This window comes from Chinchilla lanigera, unplaced genomic scaffold, assembly GCF_000276665.1.
Source record: "Chinchilla lanigera isolate Chin_1 unplaced genomic scaffold, ChiLan1.0 scaffold00002, whole genome shotgun sequence".
Taxonomy (NCBI): Eukaryota; Metazoa; Chordata; class Mammalia; order Rodentia; family Chinchillidae; genus Chinchilla; species Chinchilla lanigera.
In genome coordinates this window covers 11,646,942-11,670,220 of record NW_004955403.1, presented here as the reverse complement: position 1 = coordinate 11,670,220, position 23,279 = coordinate 11,646,942, and the positions used below count along the sequence as shown (strand labels likewise).

General features: G+C 44.2%; 1 protein-coding gene across 4 annotated transcripts in view; it reads left to right on the top strand.

Annotated features, from left to right (window-relative positions):
• Positions 1-411: 411 nt before the first annotated feature.
• The window catches only part of Itgav (integrin, alpha V), an 81,274-nt gene continuing 58,406 nt past the window's right edge, over positions 412-23,279 (top strand). For 2 of the 4 annotated variants that reach the window (XM_013512423.1, XM_013512419.1), the window contains exons 1-2: positions 1,234-1,352; positions 10,920-11,050. In XM_013512423.1, the coding sequence (XP_013367877.1) occupies positions 1,249-1,352; positions 10,920-11,050 (235 nt within the window). In that variant the 5' untranslated portion in view covers positions 1,234-1,248. Of the gene's footprint in view, positions 519-1,233; positions 1,353-5,262; positions 5,298-10,919; positions 11,051-23,279 lie in introns of those variants that run through there. The other 2 variants (XM_005373337.2, XM_013512426.1) reach the window with 2 other exon arrangements.

Sequence of the window (23,279 nt, the reverse complement as noted above, 5' to 3'; positions counted from 1 at the left end):
GGCTCCGCGCCTCCCCGCGCTCCCCTCCCACCCCGCGGACGCCGCCGGGGCCTGGGCTCGGGGTGCTGATCTCGTCCAGCCTCTGCCCGGGCCGCCAGCTCTGCGCGCCCGGAGGCGAGGATGCGTCGCCCCTGTGCCCTCGCCCTCCCAGTGCTCCCCGGGGCGTCCTCGTTCCCGGGATCGCGGGGCGCGCCTGGGGTGGGGGCCGGGCTGCAGGGCGCCAAGAACTGCAGTTTTTAAGGGTTCAGGGGTGTTTCGGAGTCGCCCGCGTCCCGCGTGGCAGCGAGCGTCAGCATCAGAAAGTCCTCGTTGCTGTCGGATTAAAAGTTTCTCCCGCTGGGCCGGGGCTGCCACCGCGTCCCCTCCCCGCCCCCACGGCGCAGTGGAAACCCTGAGTTCATCAGCGCCCGCGGGACGGTTTTCGTGATGTTTACATTTGGTTTCCGAGCGGGAAGCTGTCCTCCGCTCCCTGCTAAGCTCTTAGAAATTGTAGCCGGTTTTCGTGCGATTTCTGGGAGGTAAAGTGCCCTTTTGCGGAGGAGGCGCGCAGGAAAATTTTGACGGTCAATACTTGGACGGGACCGCTTTTCCAATACATAAATGCCTGATGGGAGGCTAAGCTAAATATAGTTTTAATGATGCCAGGCCATTCTGCAGGGTTTCTTCTTTAGGCCGCCACCTTCGCAGCAATGCACAGTGTAGATGCAGTTAGTGGCTTTTCGTAGCAAAACTTGTTTATTTGCAGTTATGGTGCTTCCTATGAGACCTGAGCTCAGATTTTTCAAACTGATAGAATCATTAACTGTAGGGCACATTTATCACCTTCTTTTTTTTTTTTTTGGTGAGGGGCGCTAGGGGTCAACCCAAGGATACTAAGCGTCCCCTTGACCCAGCCCCGCCATTTAATCATTCTAGTTAGCTTTAACATTTTAAAATTTTGTTTCCAGGTATTTTAAAGAGTATTCCTTTATAGGATAGAGTATTGTAGTTGCTTCCAAGGGTGTACTTTTAGATTTGATTTGTACAACGATTCTAATAATTGTGGAAGCATATTACCTGTTTTGTCAGGAGTTAGCATTTAAATACTTCAAAGGTGATACAATGTTTTGGAAATGTTGCTGTTAATTGTTAAAACCCTCAGAGTTTAGCAGAGGATACACAAAAGATTTACAAACGGGCGTGGGAGTGGGGTTTCTGGGGACTGAACCCGGGCTCTTTGTGCTGACCTGTATTTCCAGCCCTGTTTAAATGTTTTGTTTTGAGACCGGGTCTCGCTCAATTCATAACTTTTCCAGGCTGGGCTCGAACTTGTCATCCTCCAGCATCTGCTTCCAGGAGTGCCGAGATTACAGGTGTGCAGCACCATGCCGTTTTTACATGTTTACATACCTGGAAGTGTTTCTGCCATAGAAAGTGCAGTGATACTGAACTAGTATTGCTGTTTGCTGCTATTGGGTATGAGCATGTGACCAGTCCTTTGTGATCATTAAACTACTAGTCTGTGACCTCTCCTGTTTGCAAATACTCATCAGCAACTTTGTTACTAATGGATTAGGGATCTCTAGGTGTAGCCTAGCTTAAAAAGTGGAAACCAACTTTGAGTTGTTTTTTTAAACGAAGTGTAAAAAACAGATAAAAATTTTTTAGATTAAACAAAGCTTAATGTAAAAGTATGCTTGATTTTGTAAAAACGGCACCTTTAAATTTAATAATCATTGGAATCCAAAGTATGTGGGATGTCCTTACTCTGAGTTGGGTGTATTGTGGTTGTTATTTGGTGTTATCACAAACTTGTAAATGAAAACAAAGTACAAATGTGTTTGGTGATTAATAGTTCCATTTCTTAGTAGGAAAATAATTAGGGAGCAAGCAACAGCTTGAAGCTGACACCTGCCTCTTCTGTTGTTTTAAAGTGATCAAATACCTTAGGCAAGGTGGAGAATCACTGTAAGCCTCATTTGTTCTTGTTCCAGAGAATTACTAAATTATGGTCATTGTTGTAAAAATTAACAGATCAATGTTTATTAAGCAGGCGAGAAAATAAAGTACTAAGCAAAAATGTGAAAGTAGTCCCTCGGAATATCACTCTAGAAATGAATCTTAGGTTTGTAGTAAAATTCACCAAGGTGGTGATCCAAAATTATGAAAAATAAAAAGTTAACACTCCATGTCTTTTTTTTCTATAAGCATTAATTTTTGAGAAGCATACTGTTAAAATGACATGATGTTTAAACGCTGCTCAAAGGCCAAGAACTAGTCGTGTTTTTCTTGTGGAAAATAATCGGGGAAATTAAAACATTGCATATTAGACATATAATAATAACGATGATGATATTTCACTTCAGTAAAGCTCTTTTATAGTTCGAGAAGCAGCTTTACTCATACCTCTTTTCATTCTGCAGCACACCCACCAGAGGATGGTGGGGAGGGCTGATCAATTCGTGCTTGCAGATGAGAAGATCGAGGCTGAGGAGGTCACCCTTTTGTGGTTGGAGCAGGCTGCTGTGCAGTGGGGCAAGGGAGGTGTCCTAGTCACTTGCCTGGCACTGGGACACCATCCCAGACACCCGCAGTTTAGGGGAGGAGAGGTTTATTTGGGCTCACAGTGTGTAGAGGTTTCTGTCCCCATTTGGCTGGCTTCAAGGCAGGGTGGCATGGCACAGTGGGGCTGGTGGAGAGGGCTGCTCCTGACGTGGTGTCCAGGAGGCGAGAGTAAGTCAAGGGAGGGAAATGCAGCCTTCCTGGTCAAGCCCATAGCGACCCACCCCTTCCAGCCAGACCCTACTCCTAGCAGCAAGTCAGCTGTCAGCCTCCATAATTCAGTCATCATCTAAAGGTACTGCCTGTGATCGCATGAGGCTTGCAGAGGACAGGTAATTATGAACTATAACATTCTGCCCCTAGCCCCCACAAGACTCATGCACATTTCTTTGCAAAATACATTTAGTCCATCTCTAAGAGCTGCCGAAGTTCTAACAATTCCAGCATTGCTGAAAAATCCAAGTCCAAAATTTCCTCTTGGACTTAAGGCAAACCTTAGCTGTGAGCGTCTGTTAAAATAAAAAAGAAAATTAAACACTTCCAGTAGACAATGGCACATGGTAAACGTGCCCATTCCAAAAGGGAGAAACAGAGGGACAGAAAGAAATTGGACCAAAGCAAGATGAAAGCTAATCGGTACACATTAAACTCCACATGTAGCACCCAGGACAAGGTGTGGTAAACTGTGGTTTCTAGAGAGCTTGGGCGGGCAGCCCCACTCCTGTGAGATCCCTGGTGGCTGCAACCCTCACAGCGTCTCTCTTGGGCTGGCTTTGCTCACTGCCTGTGGCTCTCCTCAGACATTCCATGTTCCAGGCTTCTCCACCTTCCTAGCGTCTCCAGTGCACTTTTGGTTTTATTCTCACAGCTTCATGCACTGTCCTCTCCAGGTCACACTGTGTGGCTTCCCAGGCCTTCTTCTGAAATCTGGGTGGAAGCCTTCCTGATCTCACAAATCCTGCCTTCTGCGTGCTTATAAAACCAGCACCAACAATGCCAAAGTCTGCTGCCAGCTTGAGCAGCTGGGCTTCCTTGTGTTATGGCTGTGGAAGTCTCTAATTGCCTGCAGGGCAGAGTACTAAAAACTGAACCCTGGGGAAGAAATTCTCTAGGTCCCCTTTCTCCAGCATGATTGCGGGGATGGTTCCCAAAAGAAAGCCTTTCACTTTTGCAATTTGGAGCCTGTGAAGAATGAGACCATCCTGGTTGTTTACATGCCCTTAAACTATTTTTCCTATTTTCCTGTTTAAAGTACTTGGCTTCTTAAATGCTAATCTTTTAGCAACCAAGCTGCCTGTGCTTTATCTTTGCGGGTCCCAGTTTACCAGAGGTTCCTTTCTGGCAAAACTCAAAACTTTTCAAAAGCGTTCTTTGTTTCTGAATTTCAGTATAAACCTGGTTAAAGGGAGCAAGCAGTATCCATACCACAGCCTCAGCAATGGGCTACCTTGAAATTTCCTTCACAAGATTAATTAGTCTGCTACCTTTAATTGCAGTCTCCTGAAAACTCTCAGGAGATGGGCAAAATATAGACAAAGCGTAACACACATAGCAGGAAATGCCAGTGCAGTCAGTATTCTCACCAAAAACTTCCTGAGCCTGGTCTTTACCATCTGAATTTTTTACTATTGATCCAGAATCTCCCATCAAGCTCCACTGACAGCATTCCCAGGCTGCTTCTCCATTGGGCATCTCCAGAACTTCCCAAACTCCCCCCATGAACCAGTTCCAAAGACCTCTGAACCACATGTCAGGTAGTCACAGCAATGACCTTACTCTGTACCAAAGTCTTAGTTACATCCCTTATTGCTGGGCAAAATAGGTAACACTCACAAGGAAAGGAACAAGAGATTTCTTTCAGCTCATGTTTCAGCCCATAGTCTGCTAACTCCAAGGCAAGATGGCCTGGCAGAGGGGCCTGGTAGAGGAAAAGCACCATTGCATTCATGGCATAGAAGCCAGGAAGCAGAGTCAAGGGAGGATCTGGAAAAGGAGATAGAAACTTCCGGTGAGGGCCATAGTGACTGCCTCTTCTGACCCTGTAATAGCAACTCAGCTGTAAGCCCTGCAATCCACTCACCTTCCAGAGGCCCTGCCCATGATGACAAGATGTGGTAGGGGGACATCTGCATACAAACCATAGCACAAACTGGAAAATTAAAAGCACTCCATGTTTTTCCTGTAACCGTTGATTTATGAGCACTGTGTTGGTAAACTCAGGTAAAATTTAAAGATAGAGTGACAGCCAAGAACCAGTCATGTTCTCCTTGTGGAAAAAATTAGGGAAAGGAAAAATTTGCACACGAGGTTGATTGTAATACTGATGATGTTTTTACATTGGTAAAACCTCTTTTATAGTTTGTAAAGCTCTGTTACACCCTATTGCACCAGGGCTGTGGGGTAGGGGTTTGGTAATCCATTCTCAGAGATGAGAAAAGAGAGGCCAGAGGGCTCGTTTCCAGGGATTTTGGTCGGTTACTGTGAAGTAGGGATCAAAAAAGTGTGGAGAACAAATCTCACTTCTCATCTTCAAATATTACATTTTAAAAGAAGAAAACAGTCTCCGTATGTATTCTCCATCTTTTATGTTAATAGTTCCTCTTTTACACACACACACACACACACACACACACACAGCTATAATGAATAACCCTGACCCTGGATTTCAGTGCTTACTTTTTCCCTCATTAGGGGCGTGTGTGGGTTTGGTTTGGTTTTGTTCTCCCTACAGTACAGATGCCGAGGACCAGGAGTGGGTGAGTTTGTGAGGGTCCTTTTGAATGTTTCCTTTTCCTCAGTCCTGACGTGGCCACACCTGGAAAGGATCCTCCCCTTTCCCCCTGGGACTGGGAATTGAGCCCAGGGTCTTCACCTGAGCTACATCCTTAGCCTTTTGTACTTTTTCAAAATTTTGAGACAGCATCTCACGAAATTGTCCAGTCTGGTCTCAGATTTGTGTTCCTCCCTGAGCCTGCCAGAGAGCTGAGAGCACGGGTATGCGCCACCACGCCCAGCTTTGGAGCCGTCCTGGAGTCACACTGCCACCTTGCCTGTACCTCACATCCGAAGTGGAGCTGAACTCAGTGTTGCATGGCTTGTGCATCATTTCTCCTTGACTACTGCGTCGTAACTCATTTGACTGAAAATGAACTCTTGCACCGAGAGATGTCAGGTGCACCTTTGTTTCTATTAAAAGTGCCTTCCTTTTCTCTGTTGCCCTGGAAATAATTTCATATTCCTCCCTCTCATTTTCTATTTTCCTTCGTCTCTCCTGCTGCACTTGTCCATATTAGTCAGTGCTTAGTCACCAGGCCGAAGGGATCTGAAATTCTTCCTACTAAGGTTTTCTCTCCATTCTGCAGCCTTGGAATCTCAGCCCTGGTCATCAGAGGTGTGACCTGGCGGTACCCGCTTCCTCCCTAATCCCTCGGCCTCCTAGACCTGCCAGACCTCTTATGTTGCCACTAGCTTTGTATTTCAGAACATCCTTTTTGATCTCAATATTCACCTGCCGCTAACCTTCCCTCGGCAATGCCTGTGTTGCCAGAGAGAAAGTCCAGATCACTTGAACTAGGTTAAGCACTCTGCCTTATCCTGCATGGATCTTTGTCAGACCTCATGTTCTGTTTCTCCCTTCACCTTTGAAAGGTGATGCCAGCTAATTTTCATACGATGCAGCATAGCTCTGGCTGTATCAGTTGATTTTTCTCATCGTAGGTAACATGTGCACATAGATTATTGTCCTTATTTAGAAAGCAAACCTTAGGGTTACTCCTGATGAAGGCCACACATTTGTAAAGTTAGAGAAGGGAAAATGTACAGAATTTGCAGCAACGGCGTGTAGTTGCTCACTCAGTAACTTTTTTCTTAAAGGCACATAAACCTGAAACTGGAATTGCAGCTCAGAAGTAACGTTTGGCACCGTTTTCTCTGTCCCTGCATATTTTGTTCAGAAGTCCTTTTGGTCAAGGTCTGCTGGTCACCGAGAGTCAGCTAAGTAGATGCAACCTGCTTGATCTTGGAAAGGGCCCTGCTGAAAGCGGCCAAATAGCTGAGTTCATCTGGAGGGTTTGAAAAACGTGCTTATCATTGTTTGGCCGGCTGCCTGCCCTTCCTCCGGAGCTGTGGTTGCAGTCCCTGAAGCTGTGGCCTTGGAGCCATTTCGGAGGGACATGCTGGGAGGGCACTGGCGATTTCTCCAGCGCTGGCTGCTTCTCTGCGCTCCTTCCCCTCCCGCCTCCAGCCTCTCATTTCCCTGTCCTCTCCTCCCCTTCTCCCCTCCCTTCTCCACCCTGCTTCTTCCACCCTTTCTTCTGTACCCCCCACCCCCTCACCTTGAGCACCTCCTGGCTCGCTATTGAGAGCCTGTGCCTGACCATAGACCCTAAGCATGGAGTCCTAAGGGCTTATCCAATGCAGTTGAATCCTGTCATCCAACAAGAACAGCGAGGCTCAGGATCCTGGGAGGGAGATGGACTTTATCAATTCAGACTTGAAGACGTCTGAACCTAAGTTGCTCAGCTTCAGATCTGCGCGGCAGTGAAATCTCTTCGCAGCCTGTGTGCCACAGGGCTGCGAAGCACGGCAGCCTCGCGTCTTCACCTGAGTTCATTACCAGACTTTCAGTGGCCCTTTTCAGAGAGCCAAGGAGAAAAATCCCCTTCCTTATAACAACAGCGTTTTTTTCTGTGCAGGTGCCATCCTCTTGTATGGTTATGATGCTTTCTGATTTCCTAAGTCTACGTTTATCCACTGTTTACCTTGAGAAAATTCCTCTTGAGCGGCTCCAGGGTCGCTGTTGATCTCCGCTCACTAGACCAGGATGAGATGCTTGGAGACTTACAGTGACTTCCTCCACTGGTTTGTGGAGCGTAACTCTTAACCCCAAACGGTTTCCTTTAACAGCGTTGCTGAGATTGCAAATATTTATTTCTGGTGTGTGGCTGTCGTAGACACTCATTAGACATTCTTGAAGAACTTTTAAGTAACAATTATTTGATTTTTTAAAAATTTCATTAGCAGGGTTTTGTTTTTTTTTTTGTAGTGTGCTTTGCTTTTTATAGCCCTTTCCTTTGCCTGACAGTGGACCCGACCACCTTGCACTCTTTATTCTATGCAAATATTTTTTCAGCATGCAGCTCCTCTTAGGACTTTAACATTTGTCTAAGGTAATTTTACTTCCTCCAGCTCTCCGGTTTCCTCTGCAAAAGCTCAGTTAAGTAGCTGTCCCCCCACTAGCCTAGCATTTAGGTACTGACACGCGCACACATTCCATCTGCGTTACTCTGCCCCTGTGGCTCCTGACCAGGCTGCGAGCCCGCACAAGAAGGCGCAGATCCGCGTCAGTACGGTAATCTCCTCACCGCTGTTTCCTTCCCGGGGGTACTAGTGGCCTGCTGGAAAGCGGCTGCCTGGCTGGGGCTCTTATCCCTCGGTGCCAGCAGTGGCGGGTTCATTCAGAGACTCCTCTGCCCCACCCTTTCTTCCATCTCTGCCAGAAGCCATCCCCTAATAACTTCCCAGCTCCGCCCTGCAGTGCCAACCAAAGAAAGCGCTCGAAGAGAGTTGTTCCTTAGGACCTTGCTCCAGGGTAATTTACATAATTGGAGTGAGTAGAAGATGCCTCCTGAGAGAAGTTGGGGAATGCAGGAAGTGACTTATTTTCTAGCTGGTTAACGGGGAGGCCTGCGGCTATTGAATTTCCTTGCTACTCTGCTGTCAGCTTCTCTTGAGCTGCTGCCTGTGGCAGGCGTGAGGGTGAATCAGAGCCTGCTATAGTCAAAGGAGTAATTCGTCGTAAGATGGCAGGGAATGGTTCCGACAGCAATGACAAGAGGTCCCTGGGGTGCTGTGTGAGGACGTCCCAGGAATGAGTTGCTTGTTGGTGTCAGGCAGCTCCTGGGGACTGGGTCTCCTCTCCTGACCTCCTGCACCCTGGCCTGGGGTATGCTGCTCCACACACGCTCTCCGCTGGTGTTGCCACCCAGAAGACCCCAGCCCTTTTTAAGGTGTAGACTTCAAAGCTGGGCATGGCAGCGCACACCTCTGATCCCAGCAGTGGGGAGGCTGAGGCAGGAGAATCACTGTGAGTTCAGGGCCAACGTGGGCTATATAGTGAGTACAAGGCCAGCCTGAACTACACAGGAAGACCCTGTCTCAAAAACAAAACAAAACAAAACACCCTCAAAAAACACAACAATAAAAAAAAGATATAGACTTCAAAAGCACACTTGCTTGAACTGTTGTTCTCCAGCATACAAAGGAAAAAATAATTTAATTCTGAAGAAAAAGGGCACTTTTATGATTTTTGTGGTCCAAACTTTTTTATGACAGTGCTCAGCATTGAACCTGGGGCCTCGCACGTTCTAGGCCAGGGCTGTCCATGCCAGCCCTTTGCTCAAATTGTTGTTATTGAAAGGAGAAAACATGTATGTCCTTTACATATTTACATATATGTAAATTTACACATTATAATTTAGTTGTACAAGTAATACAGTTATGTGAATCAGCTCTGCTTAGAGAAAGCCTGGAGGGGTTCATGCTGAGCAGAAGTGGCTCTCTTCCTCACTCCGGGACAGCAGTGCTTTTATTCAGCCTTATTTTTTTTTTTCTTATGAAAGATTTTAGCTGAATGAAAACTTAGCTGATTTCCTACCCAGAATCGTTCTGTTCTGGTGACCGAGCGCCGGCACAGCTGTTCTGGGGCCAAAAATGACTGCAGAAAGCTTTATTCAGCAGGGTGCGGCTTGGTTGGGAGTGTGATTTTGATTTTGATTCTGATTTTCGGGATTTCAGGCTGAGTCTCAGGAGGCAGGATGCTTGTAACCCAGCAGTCCACACAGCCCATTTTTGTCTGGTCCCGGTGGGATCTGATGGGCGATCCCCAGAATAAATGAAGTTGAGATTCATTGGGGAGGTTAATACCAGACGACTTGATACGGAACATGGAGGTTTGTGCATAGTTTCACAAAAAGGGAAAAGCTCGTGGGGATTTCCTTTGCTGGAAGAACGTGAGCGCCTCAGTGCTTAGCGAAATGAGGGGCTGCTGAGATAATGTTGATTTCGCGCTGCCCGTGTCTGCACCTTCTGCGTCCGGATGACCTAACGCGGTGTCCTCAGAGCCCTGGCTGCTACTTAGGTGTCTCAGCGACTGTCAGCAGCCTACTGCGACGTGACGCTGTGGTTTGCTGTGCGTCTCCACCTGTCTTGTTTCCTCTGCTTGCCACGTGCTGTTCCCATCCGGGTACCCAAGAACAAGATTGTGCAGGGCGTGGTGGCACACACCTGTCATCCGGCACTCAGGAGGCTGAGGCAGGAGGATCCCCTTGAGTTCAAGGCCAGCCTGGATTACATAGTGAGATCCTGTCTCAAAAACAAAACAAAACAAAGTAAAATACCTCGCCAAAGAACAAGCCCATGGTGGCTCTCGAGAGCCATTCCCCGCTGCGCTGCTCCTCCTTCCACTTCTCCCTCACCAGTCCTCCCTCCCGCTGCAGGTCACCGTCACTTCCTGGGGCTGGCACAGCTCTTGCTCTCCTAGTTCCATTTTTACTGCTTTCTTACTGCTTTACCCAGAGAGTGTGGAACCGAATTTTTCAAGGCTTTGGATGCACTGTTGGTAAAATCCAGCCCTGCTCCCCGTGCTTTACGAGGCTTCCACGGTTATTTGTGCCACACTCAACCTCTCTCTCAGCAGCCACACCTCTTTCCCCCGACTCCTGTTCTCCTGCATCTTCTGTGCTGCCCAGACGCTTCAGTACACGCTTGTAATCTCCGCGACTTAGGAGGCTGAGGCAGGAGGATGACAAGTTCAAGGCCAGCCTGGGCAACTTAGCTATACCCCTCAAAACAGAAATATGTAATGGATGTCAGAAGATTAACACAAACCAAACAAAACTTCCCAGGTTCTATAGTCAGCATACATTTTTAAAAATCCTGTATTGAGACATGTGACACAGAATAAACTACGAGTTTAAGCATACGATTTGAACAGCATACCTATTTAAATGAATGTAACTCTGAGAGTATAATGTTGTCAGGGTGAATAAACAATACCAAATAATGTTACATGTGAGAGATTACCAAATGGGTAAAGAAAATTACACCCTCACTGAATGGTTTTTCAAAGGCATGTGTGGGTAATACTGGTTTGCGTGTGTGTGTTTGCTTTTGAGACAAGGTCTTTCTATATAGCCCAGGCTGGGCTTGAACTCATGGTGATCCTCTTGTCTCAGCCTTCTGAGTTCTGGGAGGACAGGCGTGTGCCCCCACAACCAGCTTATTTGTGGATAATACTAGGAGAATGATTGTTGCTCCTGAGTCATAGGATACAGCTTCTGCCGTGTCACTTACAGTATTGCTGTCCCTTTATATTTTAGCAGGATGTTTGTTCTGGTGGGTGCCCCCAAAGCCAACACCACCCAGCCGGGCATCGTGGAAGGAGGGCAGGTCCTCAAATGTGATTGGTCCTCTAGCCGCCGCTGCCAGCCAATCGAGTTCGACTCAACAGGTAAGCACGGATGCTGTGGTTCGTTCTTTTGCTTTACATTTGATTTTTTAAAAAAAGTAGTAATTTGATAAAACAACAAATATAGTCACCTCAGGAGCTCAGGGAAAGTTCTATAGGCAAATGATTTATATGATTTCCCCTCTGCTTTCCTAGTGTGTGAAAGTATTAAAAACAGTTTCCCTTGTTGCAGAGGACTTCCGGCCCAGACCGGAAGTGCCCACGGGTAGCAATTGGACAGAAATCCGTTGCAAAAAGGGAGACCCTGGGCACAGCAGAGCTTTTGCCTGATCCTCCCTTAGTCAAAATGCGGCCTGGTGCACTGGGTACTATAGCAGACTGACTCTCTAATCAGCAAAATCCAGCAGACAAGGCTTCATAGTCAAGCAGATGAAGGTGATTGAAAAGGGGGAAAAACTTTTGTAAAAAAGCTCCAAAACTCACAGGGCAGAGTGCCTGCCATGCTTCCAACAAGAGGGTCATTTTAGGGGCTGGGGATTTAGCTCAGCGGCAAAGTGCCTGCCTGGCAAGCGCAAGGTCGTGAGTTCAGTTCCCGGTACCGGAGAAAAACCAAAAAAAAAAAAAAAAAAAAAAAAAAGAGGGTCATTTTATCCTTAGGGACAGAATTCAGTGGCAGTCAGGACTGTGGTGAAAAGGAGAAAAACAGCAGAAGGGAGATAAGACATAACTGAACTTTTATATTTACATCAGTGCAATAAAACATGATCCTGGCCCCATTTATGTTGGTGTATTGATACAGACTTGTGAAGGCTTAGAAAATCTTCAGAGAGATGAAACATCTCTTTTAGTTTAATAGTCTTATACAATGTTTTAATGATTATTGCTATTTATTTATCTATTTATTTTTAGTACCAGGAATCAAACACAGGACCTTGTGCTTGCCAGGCAGGTGCTGTGCTTCTGAGCTGTATCCCCAGCCCTGATTATTGTTTTTGACAGAGTGCTTTGAGATAACCCTGAGCAAAGTTAATCTCTTTTTCCATTTGGTTAGTTCCTACTAGTTCTGTAATACATTGTTTCTGAGAATTAAAATGTCATCAAAACAGGAGTGATGATGTGGGTTGTTCCACTGGATGTGGGGCTAAGTGCTAGGGTGGATATCCCTCACTAAAACAGCTGTTAAGGGGAGCTGGGTCACAGGGCTTTTGGTTTTGTTTTGTTTCCATTTGAAATTCTCTATTTAAACTCTTTTGTTTTTTCCATACATGGTCAATACTGGAAAAGCCCCAGGAGCTGGTAAACAGGCTCAGTTTTAACACAAGGGGAGAAATACCTGCTATTCAGATCATTATAGGTCAGAGGTTTATCTTGTGTCAAAGTATGAATGCTATTAAGATGAACTGTACTTACGTACCGTGTGTGGAATTCTTCAAGAATGTTTTGCTTTCAGTCTATGGGAAGATAATTTATTTTTGGTCTTTTTTTTTTTTAAATTGGCTTTGGGTAGTTTTGTGTTTGTTGAAAAACATCATCCATGCCTGTGATAGCAAATTTCAGTCGTTCCATAAGTGTGTCTAGTGAAAAAATAGAACTCTTACGTCAACCTGCTCAGTGGCAGTTGCTTGTAATAGTGATTTTATCCTTCTACGATTAAAGTTTTCAGGGTATGTGAATAGTACATTAGTCCACTGATTGGTTTGGCATAGTTCTGGGTGTGAGTAGAATATAAACGGACAGAAAGAATCTGTGGTTACCACTTGTAGCTTGCTGCTTTCTGCCTTCTGCCTGCTTTGCCATGAACTGTTTTCCTCTGTGATGCACCTCTGCCATGCCACCCTACCTTGGAGCCAGCCAGCTACAGACTGAAATCCCTACACACTGTGAGCCAAATAAACTTTTCCTCCTTTAACTTTGGGTGTTGGGTATTTTGTCTCAGCAACGAGCAAAGTAAGTAAAACAAGTACAAATACATTCATTGTGAGGAAATTAGTATATGTACATGACACATCTCAATTCTTTTTCTCCCTTTCTCTCTATCCACCTTTTTTTGCCAGCATCAGATTCATTTATTTGTCTTATAAGTCCTTATGAAGTTAATTATCATACACGCAGATTAGTAGTCCGAAAACATATAAAACACATAAGACAATTACAGTAAATCAAGGTGCATGTTTAGATACATTGTTCATGCTAGATTATAATAATAACCTTTTTTTCTCTTTTTCCTCTTGTCTTTTATTTTGCATTTTATTTGTGTATGGAGTGTCTTATATAAGAAAAACCTTGAGGGGCTGGGGATTTAGCTCAGCGGCAAAAGCGCCTGCCTGGCAAGCGCAAGGTTGTGAGTTCGGTTCCTGGTACCGGAGAAAAACAAGAAAAAAAAAAAAAAAGAAAAACCTTGAGATGTTTAAGCTTGTGTGTTTGATTTACTTTACTTAATGTTGTTGTCACTGCTGCACCCGGTACCGGGAATCAAACTCACGAGCTTGCATTTGCCAGGCAGGCGCTGTGCCGCTGAGCTAAATCCCCGGCCCCTTACTTTACCTAATGTTATGATCTCACAGAACTACTATATTTTTAAAAAATTTTATTTTTATTAGTACATGATGGTAGCAGCACATAATGATTCCAGTCATCGTGGGGAGTTGGTATAGGACCATATTTTTTTTCAATTTTGTGGGAGAAAAGAGCCTTTGTTATATTAATTTGCATTCTTTTTCTTTAATAGTAAGACAGATCTTTGCGTGTGTTTGACAGCCATAGGTATTCCTTGTCTCATGAGCTATTTTCAGTGGATTTGGACTTATTTTGTATTGATTTTTCTATTGAATTTTAGAAACTGTGTCTCAGAGCTTAGTCAGGATCCGGAGTCACATGTGATACTGAATCTGTCGGCAAGTCACAGCGAGCCGCTTCCTGTTGTCTTGTTGCCAGCATCCTGGTCCAAGCCGCCATTGTCTCCCACCCGGACTCTCGCCCTGGATTTGTGAATTAGGCAGGGCCCTGCCAGAAATGAGGTGGCACAGTTAAGCGGGGCTTGCGGGGAGCTTGACTATTTACGGGACTGTGTGGGATGTTGGGGTTGAAGTGAGCCTGGCACTCCAGGCCTGAAGGGGCAGAAGTTGGCAGCGTGCAGGGACAGAGGATGAGGCAGAGAGACCACGGGAGAGGCGCCATGGCTGTGTCAGAGGCCAGCAGCCCTCCCCAGATGACTGGAAGGGTACGTTAATCAGCTTTCTGCGGCTGAGACAGAATACCAAGGTAATCAGCTTTACAGGAGGAAAGATTTATATTGACTCATGTTTTCATAGGTGGCCCCGCAGGCTGGCCACCGAGGCTTTAGCGTGTGGCCCTGGGGGACACTTACGCACCACTGAAGACGTGGGGTGAAAACCTTCATCTCCCTCCCTTTGGTTCTCTGCGTCTCCTCCAGGCGCGCAGTGGCTCAGCCTCACCTGGGCTGTTTCATCCTTCAGGAACATTCTCTCCCCAGATGCCTGTGGGGTTGTCCCTCTACCGCCCTCTCTGACGGGTGCTCGACACCGCCCTCTCAGCACAACTCTGGCCGTCTTACTTAAAACCGCACTCCTTCTCAGCCCGAACTTCCCCTCTCCTTTCCGCTGCAGTTTTCCCTGTCTCCTCACATTGCTGTTAGCTTACTCATTTAGTTGTAGTGAAGCAACTAAATTCTTTCTCAGAATATAAGTTCCACGAGGACAGTTTTTTGTGGTTTTCTTGGTCTGTTTTATTCACTGCTAAAACTCCAGGGCTTAGGATAATGCCTGGTGCTTGGCGAATGTTGCTGCCTAATAAACACAATAGCTGAACGAACAAGTAAACCATACAGACTATTTACATCAGAAGGAAGTATCTAAAGTCTTTAAGTTCCATCCATCCATCCCTCCATCTGTCCGTCCATCTGCCCATCTGTCCATCCAACCTCTCTGTTCTTTTTTATTTTGTACCAGAAATCAAACTCAGGACTTTGCCCTTCTCTGTTCTGTCCCCCTCCTTCTTAGATGCTGGGGATACCTATTATGCAGCATAATGAAATGTAAGCTGCATAATACATACATACAGAGTCATTAAAATAGAACACCAGAAGTCCAGTATTGGAAAATGCTTATCATTGTGGTGCGTACCTGTAATCCCTCTGGGAGTCTGAGGCAGGGGGATTGCAAGGTTGAGCTCACCCTGGGCAACTCAGTGACTTAGCAAGAGCTTGTCTCAGAATAAAAAAAGAACTGGGATTGTAGCACAGTATCTCAAGGCCCTGGGTTCAGTACCTAAAATGAAACAAGACCTTGTCTTATTTTACAAGACAATTTGAACTTCCTTGAAGTTTTTTGTTCTGTTTTGCTGGAGACCTGAGTGACTCAGTGGCTAAGAAGCCATGCTTGCCCTTACAGCACCCTGCCTTACAGATTATGTCTGGGAGAAAGCATAAATAGACCCAGTGGATGACGGGGATGCTGTGGCTTTGGGGTTCCCGAGTACGGTGGCCTGTAGCTGGCATTTCCTTTGTGGAGCCTCTGAAATACAGGGCTGTGGGGTTTTTGAGAGTGATACCTTCCAATTGGGGCAGGCGGTTTGAGGCTAAGGCTGCCTGTGCCACAGGTCTTGTTCTGCGCTTCTGGGGTGTCACCTGGTGGGGCCGGAGGAGAGCCCTGGGCAGCTGTGTGTGCTGCAGTGGGGCGGGGCAGGGCTCACCCTGGGCTCCATCTGGGGAAGCTTCCCTCTTGCATTCTTCTCCCCCGACCACGGCCTTCGGTAGTTTTATGTCACACAGTTTAGTAGATCCATAAGAAGTCCCACACGGTGGTTGCATCACCATTTGAAGTTTGTAACAGGGTGAAATGCTCGAGGTGTGATTGTTTCTTGTTTTCTTTCTTAGTGACTTTATCCCTCCTTGCAAAAAGAACAAACCTCAGCTGGCTCCGGAATCACAGTAAAAACATTCACAGGCAGGTGCTGTATGTAGATCCTAATGTACTATTTTAGTGTATTGTAAATCTCACGGCTCTTTCTCCCTCTTTCCTCCTTTTAGGTCACTTTCTGCCCTGCGAGCAGTCTCAGTGCATTAAGTTCAGTTATTAAAGTGAAATTCCATTGACTTTTTTCTTGTGATCTGTGGACACGTTTGTGGTCCTGATCCCACTTCCATTTTCCAAAGGTGGGAAGCGAAATCTGTCCTGTTCATCATTAGACACCAGGGTGCAGAGCATGCCTCGGGGCAGTGTTGGATGCACACGTGTGTTTTTGCTGTAGATGTCGGGTGGTTCACATGAAGCCATAGGAATAAACTTCAGCTATATTTAGCAGAAGAAGAATTTCTGGAAAAATGGCAGGGACTAGAGACGCTCAGAGAGGAAGCACTGTCAATGGATTTTACTGCTGTTAGAACTGCCGTCGCTGAAAACGAGCAGCCTCAGGAGAAAAGTGTCTTCCCTATCCTGCATCTTTGCATCACTGGCTAGAGAGGCAAAGTTTTTATAGCAGTGTCTGAGTGGCAGAGGCGAAGTCTCAAACCTTTGGAAGGCTGTGTAGTCCAGCCTGTCCTTGAACTTGTAGTCCTCCTGCCTCAGCCTCCTGATGTATTACAGGCATGTGTTGTTATGCCTGGCAGGTTTCTTAGCTTTCAAAGAAGAAAGATGCATGCTTTCAGTGTGCTTTTCTTGCTAGCCAAGAGTATGATTTTGATGATGAAGTTGGAGACAAATCCACGTTTATTTTTCTTTAACTCTGTGTAGCAGATAAAAAGAAACTTGTTCCAAAATGAAAAGGCATGACTGGAGGGCATCCTACTTTCCCTGGGACTTGTGAAGAAGAAGCCTTCTTAGATGAGTTAGCCATGAAGAAGTGAGGTCTAGTTCACCGGATGTGGAAGAGGCTTCAAGGTAGAGGAAGCAGTGAGTGTGAATGTACTTAGTAAAAGATGGTGAATGGAAATTGGGTCGTTCGCGTGAGCCACATTTATGGATATGGGGATGAGGTTAACATGTGTATGTGCAGTTGAGCTGCTGATGGCATGAGGAGAAATAAAGCCAAAAGTAAACTGAGCAAGGCTCTCAGTGAATTTTCTTTTTTTTTTTTTTTTGGTTTTTCTCCGGTACCGGGAACCGAACTCACGACCTTGCACTTGCCAGGCAGGCGCTTTTGTCGCTGAGCTAAATCCCCAGCCCCGCTCTCAGTGAATTTTCAAAAGATATTCTGGTAGGCGTGGTGCTGAGCACCTGTAACCTCAGCTGCCTGGAAGACTGAGGCAGGAGGATTGCAAGTTTGAGATCAACTTGGGCAACTTCATCAGACCCTGTCTCTAAGTAAAATTTGATGGAAGGGTTGAAGATATAGCCCAGTGGTAGAGCGCTTGCTAGCATGCATGTAGTGGTTGTATACTTCTGGGAAATTTTTGCAGCGTTGAGAATTAAACCCAGGGGCACTCACCAGTGAGCTATCTCTGCCCACATCTTTTCATGAGTTTTATTTTGAGATAGGGTATCACTAAGTTACCCAGGCTGGCTTTGAACCTGCAATCCTCCTGCCTCAGCCTCCCTGGTAGCTGGGATTACAGGTATGCACCACCATGCCTACCGAAAAGAAGGAGAGGGCAGAGGAAGGGGAGGTGGAGGGGTGGAAGAGGATAAGGGGAAGGGGGAGAAGGAGAAGGAGAAGAAAAAGATATTCTACAGGAATACACTGATAATCTACCCAAGTAAATTCACAATGTCTGGAGGTCACCGTTAGATCTCGCATTCCTGGCAACTTGCATGCTAAGTAAACTTGGCAAGAACAATTCCTAATACCCTTTTTGGTAGAATTATACAAGTTACAGGAAATAACGACTATTATATGGATATTTTCAAAATATTGCAGTCATGCCTTTTTAAAAATTGTTTGTGATTCTGTGATGAAAAGTTTAATTTCTTAGAAATTCTAATTTCTAAGATTAAATCTAAATTCCAAGATGACCGGCTTGCTTACTGCTTCGATTTTTGAACAGTATTTGTTTTAGTGAGCATAAAAAAGGAATCCTTCTTCTAGAATTTGTTACCTCTTCAGTTTGTGAAATTCAGCTTTGAAATTTGTGCTCTTTTCTCTCAAGCTCCCCCTTTCGCTTGTCTTCTGTATTTTTTCCTGTCTCTGATTTTCACCACATAATATGTAAACAAAGCCACAAGTAGAATGTATATATGCAACAAAGGAGCCTAGTTTTGCATATTTATCCAGTGACTGAAATATTTTGAAACAGCAATTGTCTTCTTGGAATTCTAAACACTTTCATCCAGTGAATCTTCATAATTTGTAGATTTTAACTATGCTCTGCAGAATGACTGAAAACTTTTTTTTTTCCCCTAAATTGACAGAAGGATAAAACTTTGAAGCATTGTAGAATTAGTGAAGAAGAAAATGTCATCTTGGGCTGTGATTTGTTTATTTGCTGTAGACTAAGGTGACTGATACATGGAAAAGTCACAATTCATCTGAATGTGGAAATGAAAAAGTAGAAGTGAAGCAGAGATTAGTCGTGTGTGATTTAGTGGAGACCTCACGTAGTGGGCCAGGGAAGCCTGTCTGTTGTCTCAATTATGTGTCCATGCCAAAGGCTAGTTTCCTACTGGTGTTCTCACAAGCACCACCAACCTGTTGGGTTGTATTTTTTTGGTGCTGGTGTGGAACCCAGGGCCTTGTGCATGGAAATCATGTGCTCTGCCACTTAGTTGTGTCCCCAAGCATTAGGTGTCTGAAAACAACACAGATGTGTTGTCCTCAGGTCTCGTTGTCACAGCTCCAGGAGGCCACCGACATCCCTTAGCTTGTGGCCCCATCCTCCATCTTCCAGGCCAGTGATGGCACCTTGGGTCTCTGCAGCCTTCTATTTTTTTTTTGGTACTTGAGATCGAACTCAGAACCTGGCACTTGCCAGGCAGCCACTTGTGCCACTGAGCTACATCCCCGGCCCATCGGCAGCCTTCTAATTCTGATTCTTTTACCTTCCTCTTGGTGCCAAGGACATAATCCAGAAAATTTTCCCATTTCCAGGTTTCTAATCTGATCCAACCTGCAAAGCATTTTTTGCCATGTAGTGTCAGGTATTCATGTGAAAGGTTCTGGGAACTGGGACTTGGCTATTTCAGGCAGGGGTATTGTTCTGTGCACCATAGAGCCCTTTTATATATTCTTAATGTCATCAGTGATACTCGTTATATTGAAAGCTGCTTCCAGGCAAGATCCATGCGGACATGAGTAGGCATCATTCCCTTCCTGGTTCTTGCATTGTTGCTAGCTGTGGTTATAAGAGATGCAAACCAGATTTAGAAGAGGTGGGCTCAGACTCACACTTTGGTATGTACTAGGTGGCCTTGGGCAGTGACTTATGTTTGCCAGCCTCAGTTTCTCTCTTTTTTTTTTCCCTGTTCTGATTTTGCTTTGGAAGATTTTTTATGAGTACATGTTTGCAGTATGTAATGATTCCGCACATCATGGTGAGCTGGTGCGTGTATATGACGAGTCTTAATTCTTCCTGTGTCTCCTTCCCTTCTCTCCCTCCTGTCTCCCGCCCTCTCTTGCTCACCTTCCCACTGGGAAAGAGCTGTCTTCTCTCTTCCCATTATTAGTCTCTAATTGTGCTCTTGGTTTATGCATTGGGTTTCTCCATTAAGTGGGTTTCCCACTTGGGAAACAAACACCCCCACCTCCACCCCCCTGCCCAGAGGTGCTGCGTAGGAACTCTAGGCAGGAAATGGTGTCTCAGAAGTCACTTTGTAAATGAGGAAGAATTATAGGAGAGGCATCTATACCGGGCCCGTCCTTCCTAAAACTACTTCCTAAAACTATGGGGAAATAAATAATCATGAAGAAGGGAAGAAAGATAAGCTGGCTTTTCTTAAATGGATTATGTGTTAGTTACATTTTAACCTCTGTTGTTTTTAACACCTGGGCAGATCTTTTGCTTGCAACACTTTTTCTCTTCTAAGGAAGCAGGTATTACCCACAGACACCCTTGTGCAGTAATACGGCTTTTGCACCAAGAATGACCACTGGGTGAATGTGTGTCTTTGCTTACCTGCATCTTGCTAAACATGCCACTTAAAACAGGAGTGGCTCCGACTCTTATATTCCAGATGCGGAATCACCTCCCACCCGACGTGTCTGTCGTGAAGAAGGAATGGCAGAAATCACATTGCTCTTTTTCCACCAAAGCATCTTGTTTCCACCCTTACCCATGGTTCCCGGAAGTTGGGCTGTTGGGGGTGGGCAGGCCCTGTCAGGGAACGTACTGTGGAGTATTTCTGGTTGTTACCAGGGTTTGTATGTAATAGAGCACATAAACTTTCAGCAGCTGTCTGGCCTCTGTACTATCCAGTTCCATCTTGTTGAAATTAAAGCACACAGGCCAAGTGGAAATAGCCTCCTCTTAAACTTCCTCCCCTGTGTGAATTTTCTGTCTCCCGGCGTTAAGTCTAGGTCTCTCTCCAAGTACAACAGTACCATAATTTCAAAAGTCAAAAGCAAAATTGTCCCCTTTCCTTGGTTAATACAACATAAGCTTATACTAAGGATTTTTTAAAAAAGGAAATGTTTCTCCTGATATAAAGCCATCCCCTGGCTCAGATTATACAATTGGAGAGCTGCTAAACACCATTAGAAAGCATGTGACCTAATTCCTTTATTACTAATTAACTAACCCTCAGGCTCTTTGTCTGTATTTTCACATTTTTAGTGTTTTACTGAAACTAAACCTACATGATCCTCCTGTAAAGTCTGTCTCCTTCCCTGCACTTTCTGATCTGAGACATATATTCATACCCATTCTTTTAAGGCTGTGAACATTGGATTCTTTTTTTTTGTTGTTTTTTTGACTCTCCAGTAAAGAGTTTTTGTTTTAAAATGTTAGATGCTTTCAGGATCATTTCCTTCTCATCACTTGGAGCAAACAAACCAGCATTGATGCCGCAGTGGGTGTTTTCAAAAGGCCTGTATTCTCTGTGCCGGGCTCCAGCCCCTGCGCTGGCCCAGGGAGGAGAGATTCTCCTTCCGTGGTCTGATTGGTCTTGGTGACTCATTAAGCAAATAAACACCACTGCCAGTGGAATCAGCTTCATCCGGTTTTCTTTTGAATGTGCTCTTCAGGCTTTTGTTTATTTCTAGAGGATGGCCGTGTCTTATTGTATGTAACAGGTATTTCCGGACTTGGTAATGCTTTCTCATGTATGTGGATTATGATTTCAGAGCATACATTCATTTTTCAGTAGTTTGTGACTCCAAACACTTCGGAAGTTTATAAACAAATCATCTTCTTACGAATACTACTATCTTAACTCCACTGCACTTATTGTGTCTATCTGATGGTTTCTTAAATAAATCAAGAAACTATTTATGAAGTCAAAGAATCATTAACTTCCAGTTTGGTCCTCAGTAATATCTACAATTTTGGTTTTTTAGTGAGTTATGTTTTTTTTAATATTCTACTCATTGTCATTCTATATAGTGTAAGGGTTCCCAAGAACATTAATGCTTTTTAAAAAATTCTAGCAATAGCTATCTCAATTGGAATGTTCTTGAATTCTGTGACCTCAGATTCCTTTATGCGTATGAGATGAAAATGTAAATATAAAGGTAATTAAGAAGGGCTGTGGACACTCCTAACTTAAGCTTTTGTAGGTAAAGATTAATGGGTACATTTCTAATTTTTAATTAGGTTGTCTTTTTTCCCATATTACCCTGAATACAAGCCTCTTTACCAATATATGATAGCAAATATTTTCCCTTAGGCTGTGGGTTGTCTTTCCACATTCTTTATGATGTTTTTGAAGCACAGAATTCTTAATTTGATGAAGTCTAATATGTCAACCCTCTTTTTATCACACTCTTGATTTCCTGAATCATTGTCTAACCCGAGTTCATGAATATATATTTCTTTATTTTCTTCTAAAAGCTTTATAGTTTTCACTCTTACATTTAAAAATGTCATATATTTTGGAGTTAACTTTTTTCTCTGAAGTAGGATTTTCAAATTAATCTTTTGTATTAGGCTGTCTAATTGATCTAGAACCATTTGTTGAAAAGACTATTTCTTTCCTGTTGAATTTTCTTGGCATCTTTGTCAGTTGACTGTAAATGTAAAGGTGCCACTGATCTTTTTTTTTTGCTACCGGGAATTGAACTCAGGACCTTGCACTTGCCACGCAGGCACTTATGCCACTGAGCTATATCCCTGGCCCCAGCCATTAATGTTAAAATGTACTATTTATGTACCATTAAAATACTACTAATTGTAAATATATGTCACATTGATTATAATTCATGCACATATTTAAGAGATGCTAATATCTGAATTGGGAGCACTAATTCAATGAAATACATTATTTCAGAATATTATTAAGTTATAAATAACTGCATGACACTAGAAGCTGTCTTAACTACTACGTCACCATTTTCTCTTTTTTTGTGTATGATTTTGGTGAATCTTTGGAAATATCTCACTCCTCATACAATTATTTTAGTATTTCTCCCCTTGAAAAGCAGAAAACTTCCCTGTCTCATTTGTCCTCTGTCCTGGCTTGCAGATGCAGACACTACGCATGGTTTATTTAATGAATGATCAAAGGATTTCATCCTCTGACCTGTCAAGTTTTACATAAACAAATAAGCTCTATTGGGAGAGTTTTCATTTGAACAAATTTGTTTTAGGAAGTGCAACTGAGCAGAAGTAATGTTTGAAGTGAAAAGTTACTCAAGGAAGTCTGTGAATTGTCTGTTTTATTAAAGGAGTAGTGTGGAATAACTTTGTTTTAATAAGCATTTTTAAGCAAAAAAAAATTCTCTGGGGACCTGAATTATTTCACGTCATAGACGTCTTAGTAATGAATGGGAACCAAATGACTAAAACCACATTCTAAATAAAAGATTCTCCTCTTGGTTTTTTTTAATGCTTTGGCATTCTTACTTACTTTAGCTTTTTCAAACAGTGACATGATCCTGTTGTTCCAAAGGATGTGAAACAAAATTTAACTTCGGGTGATGAGGTGACTCTGTTTTCAAAATAAGCTTCCCTTCCCCCCTCCTTTTTTTGTAACCTCTTGAACTTCATTTTTAACTAAATAGACGTCTTCATAAGAAGTGGCTCATTCCAGCCAACAAAGTTCTTTAGGTAACCATTTTGTTTGATTCTGTTATTTAATTCTATCCATTTTTATTTTAAAGAGAATAATAAAAAAAAAGAACACTGGCATAATACCAACAACATAGACAAAAACAAAGCAAAGCAAAC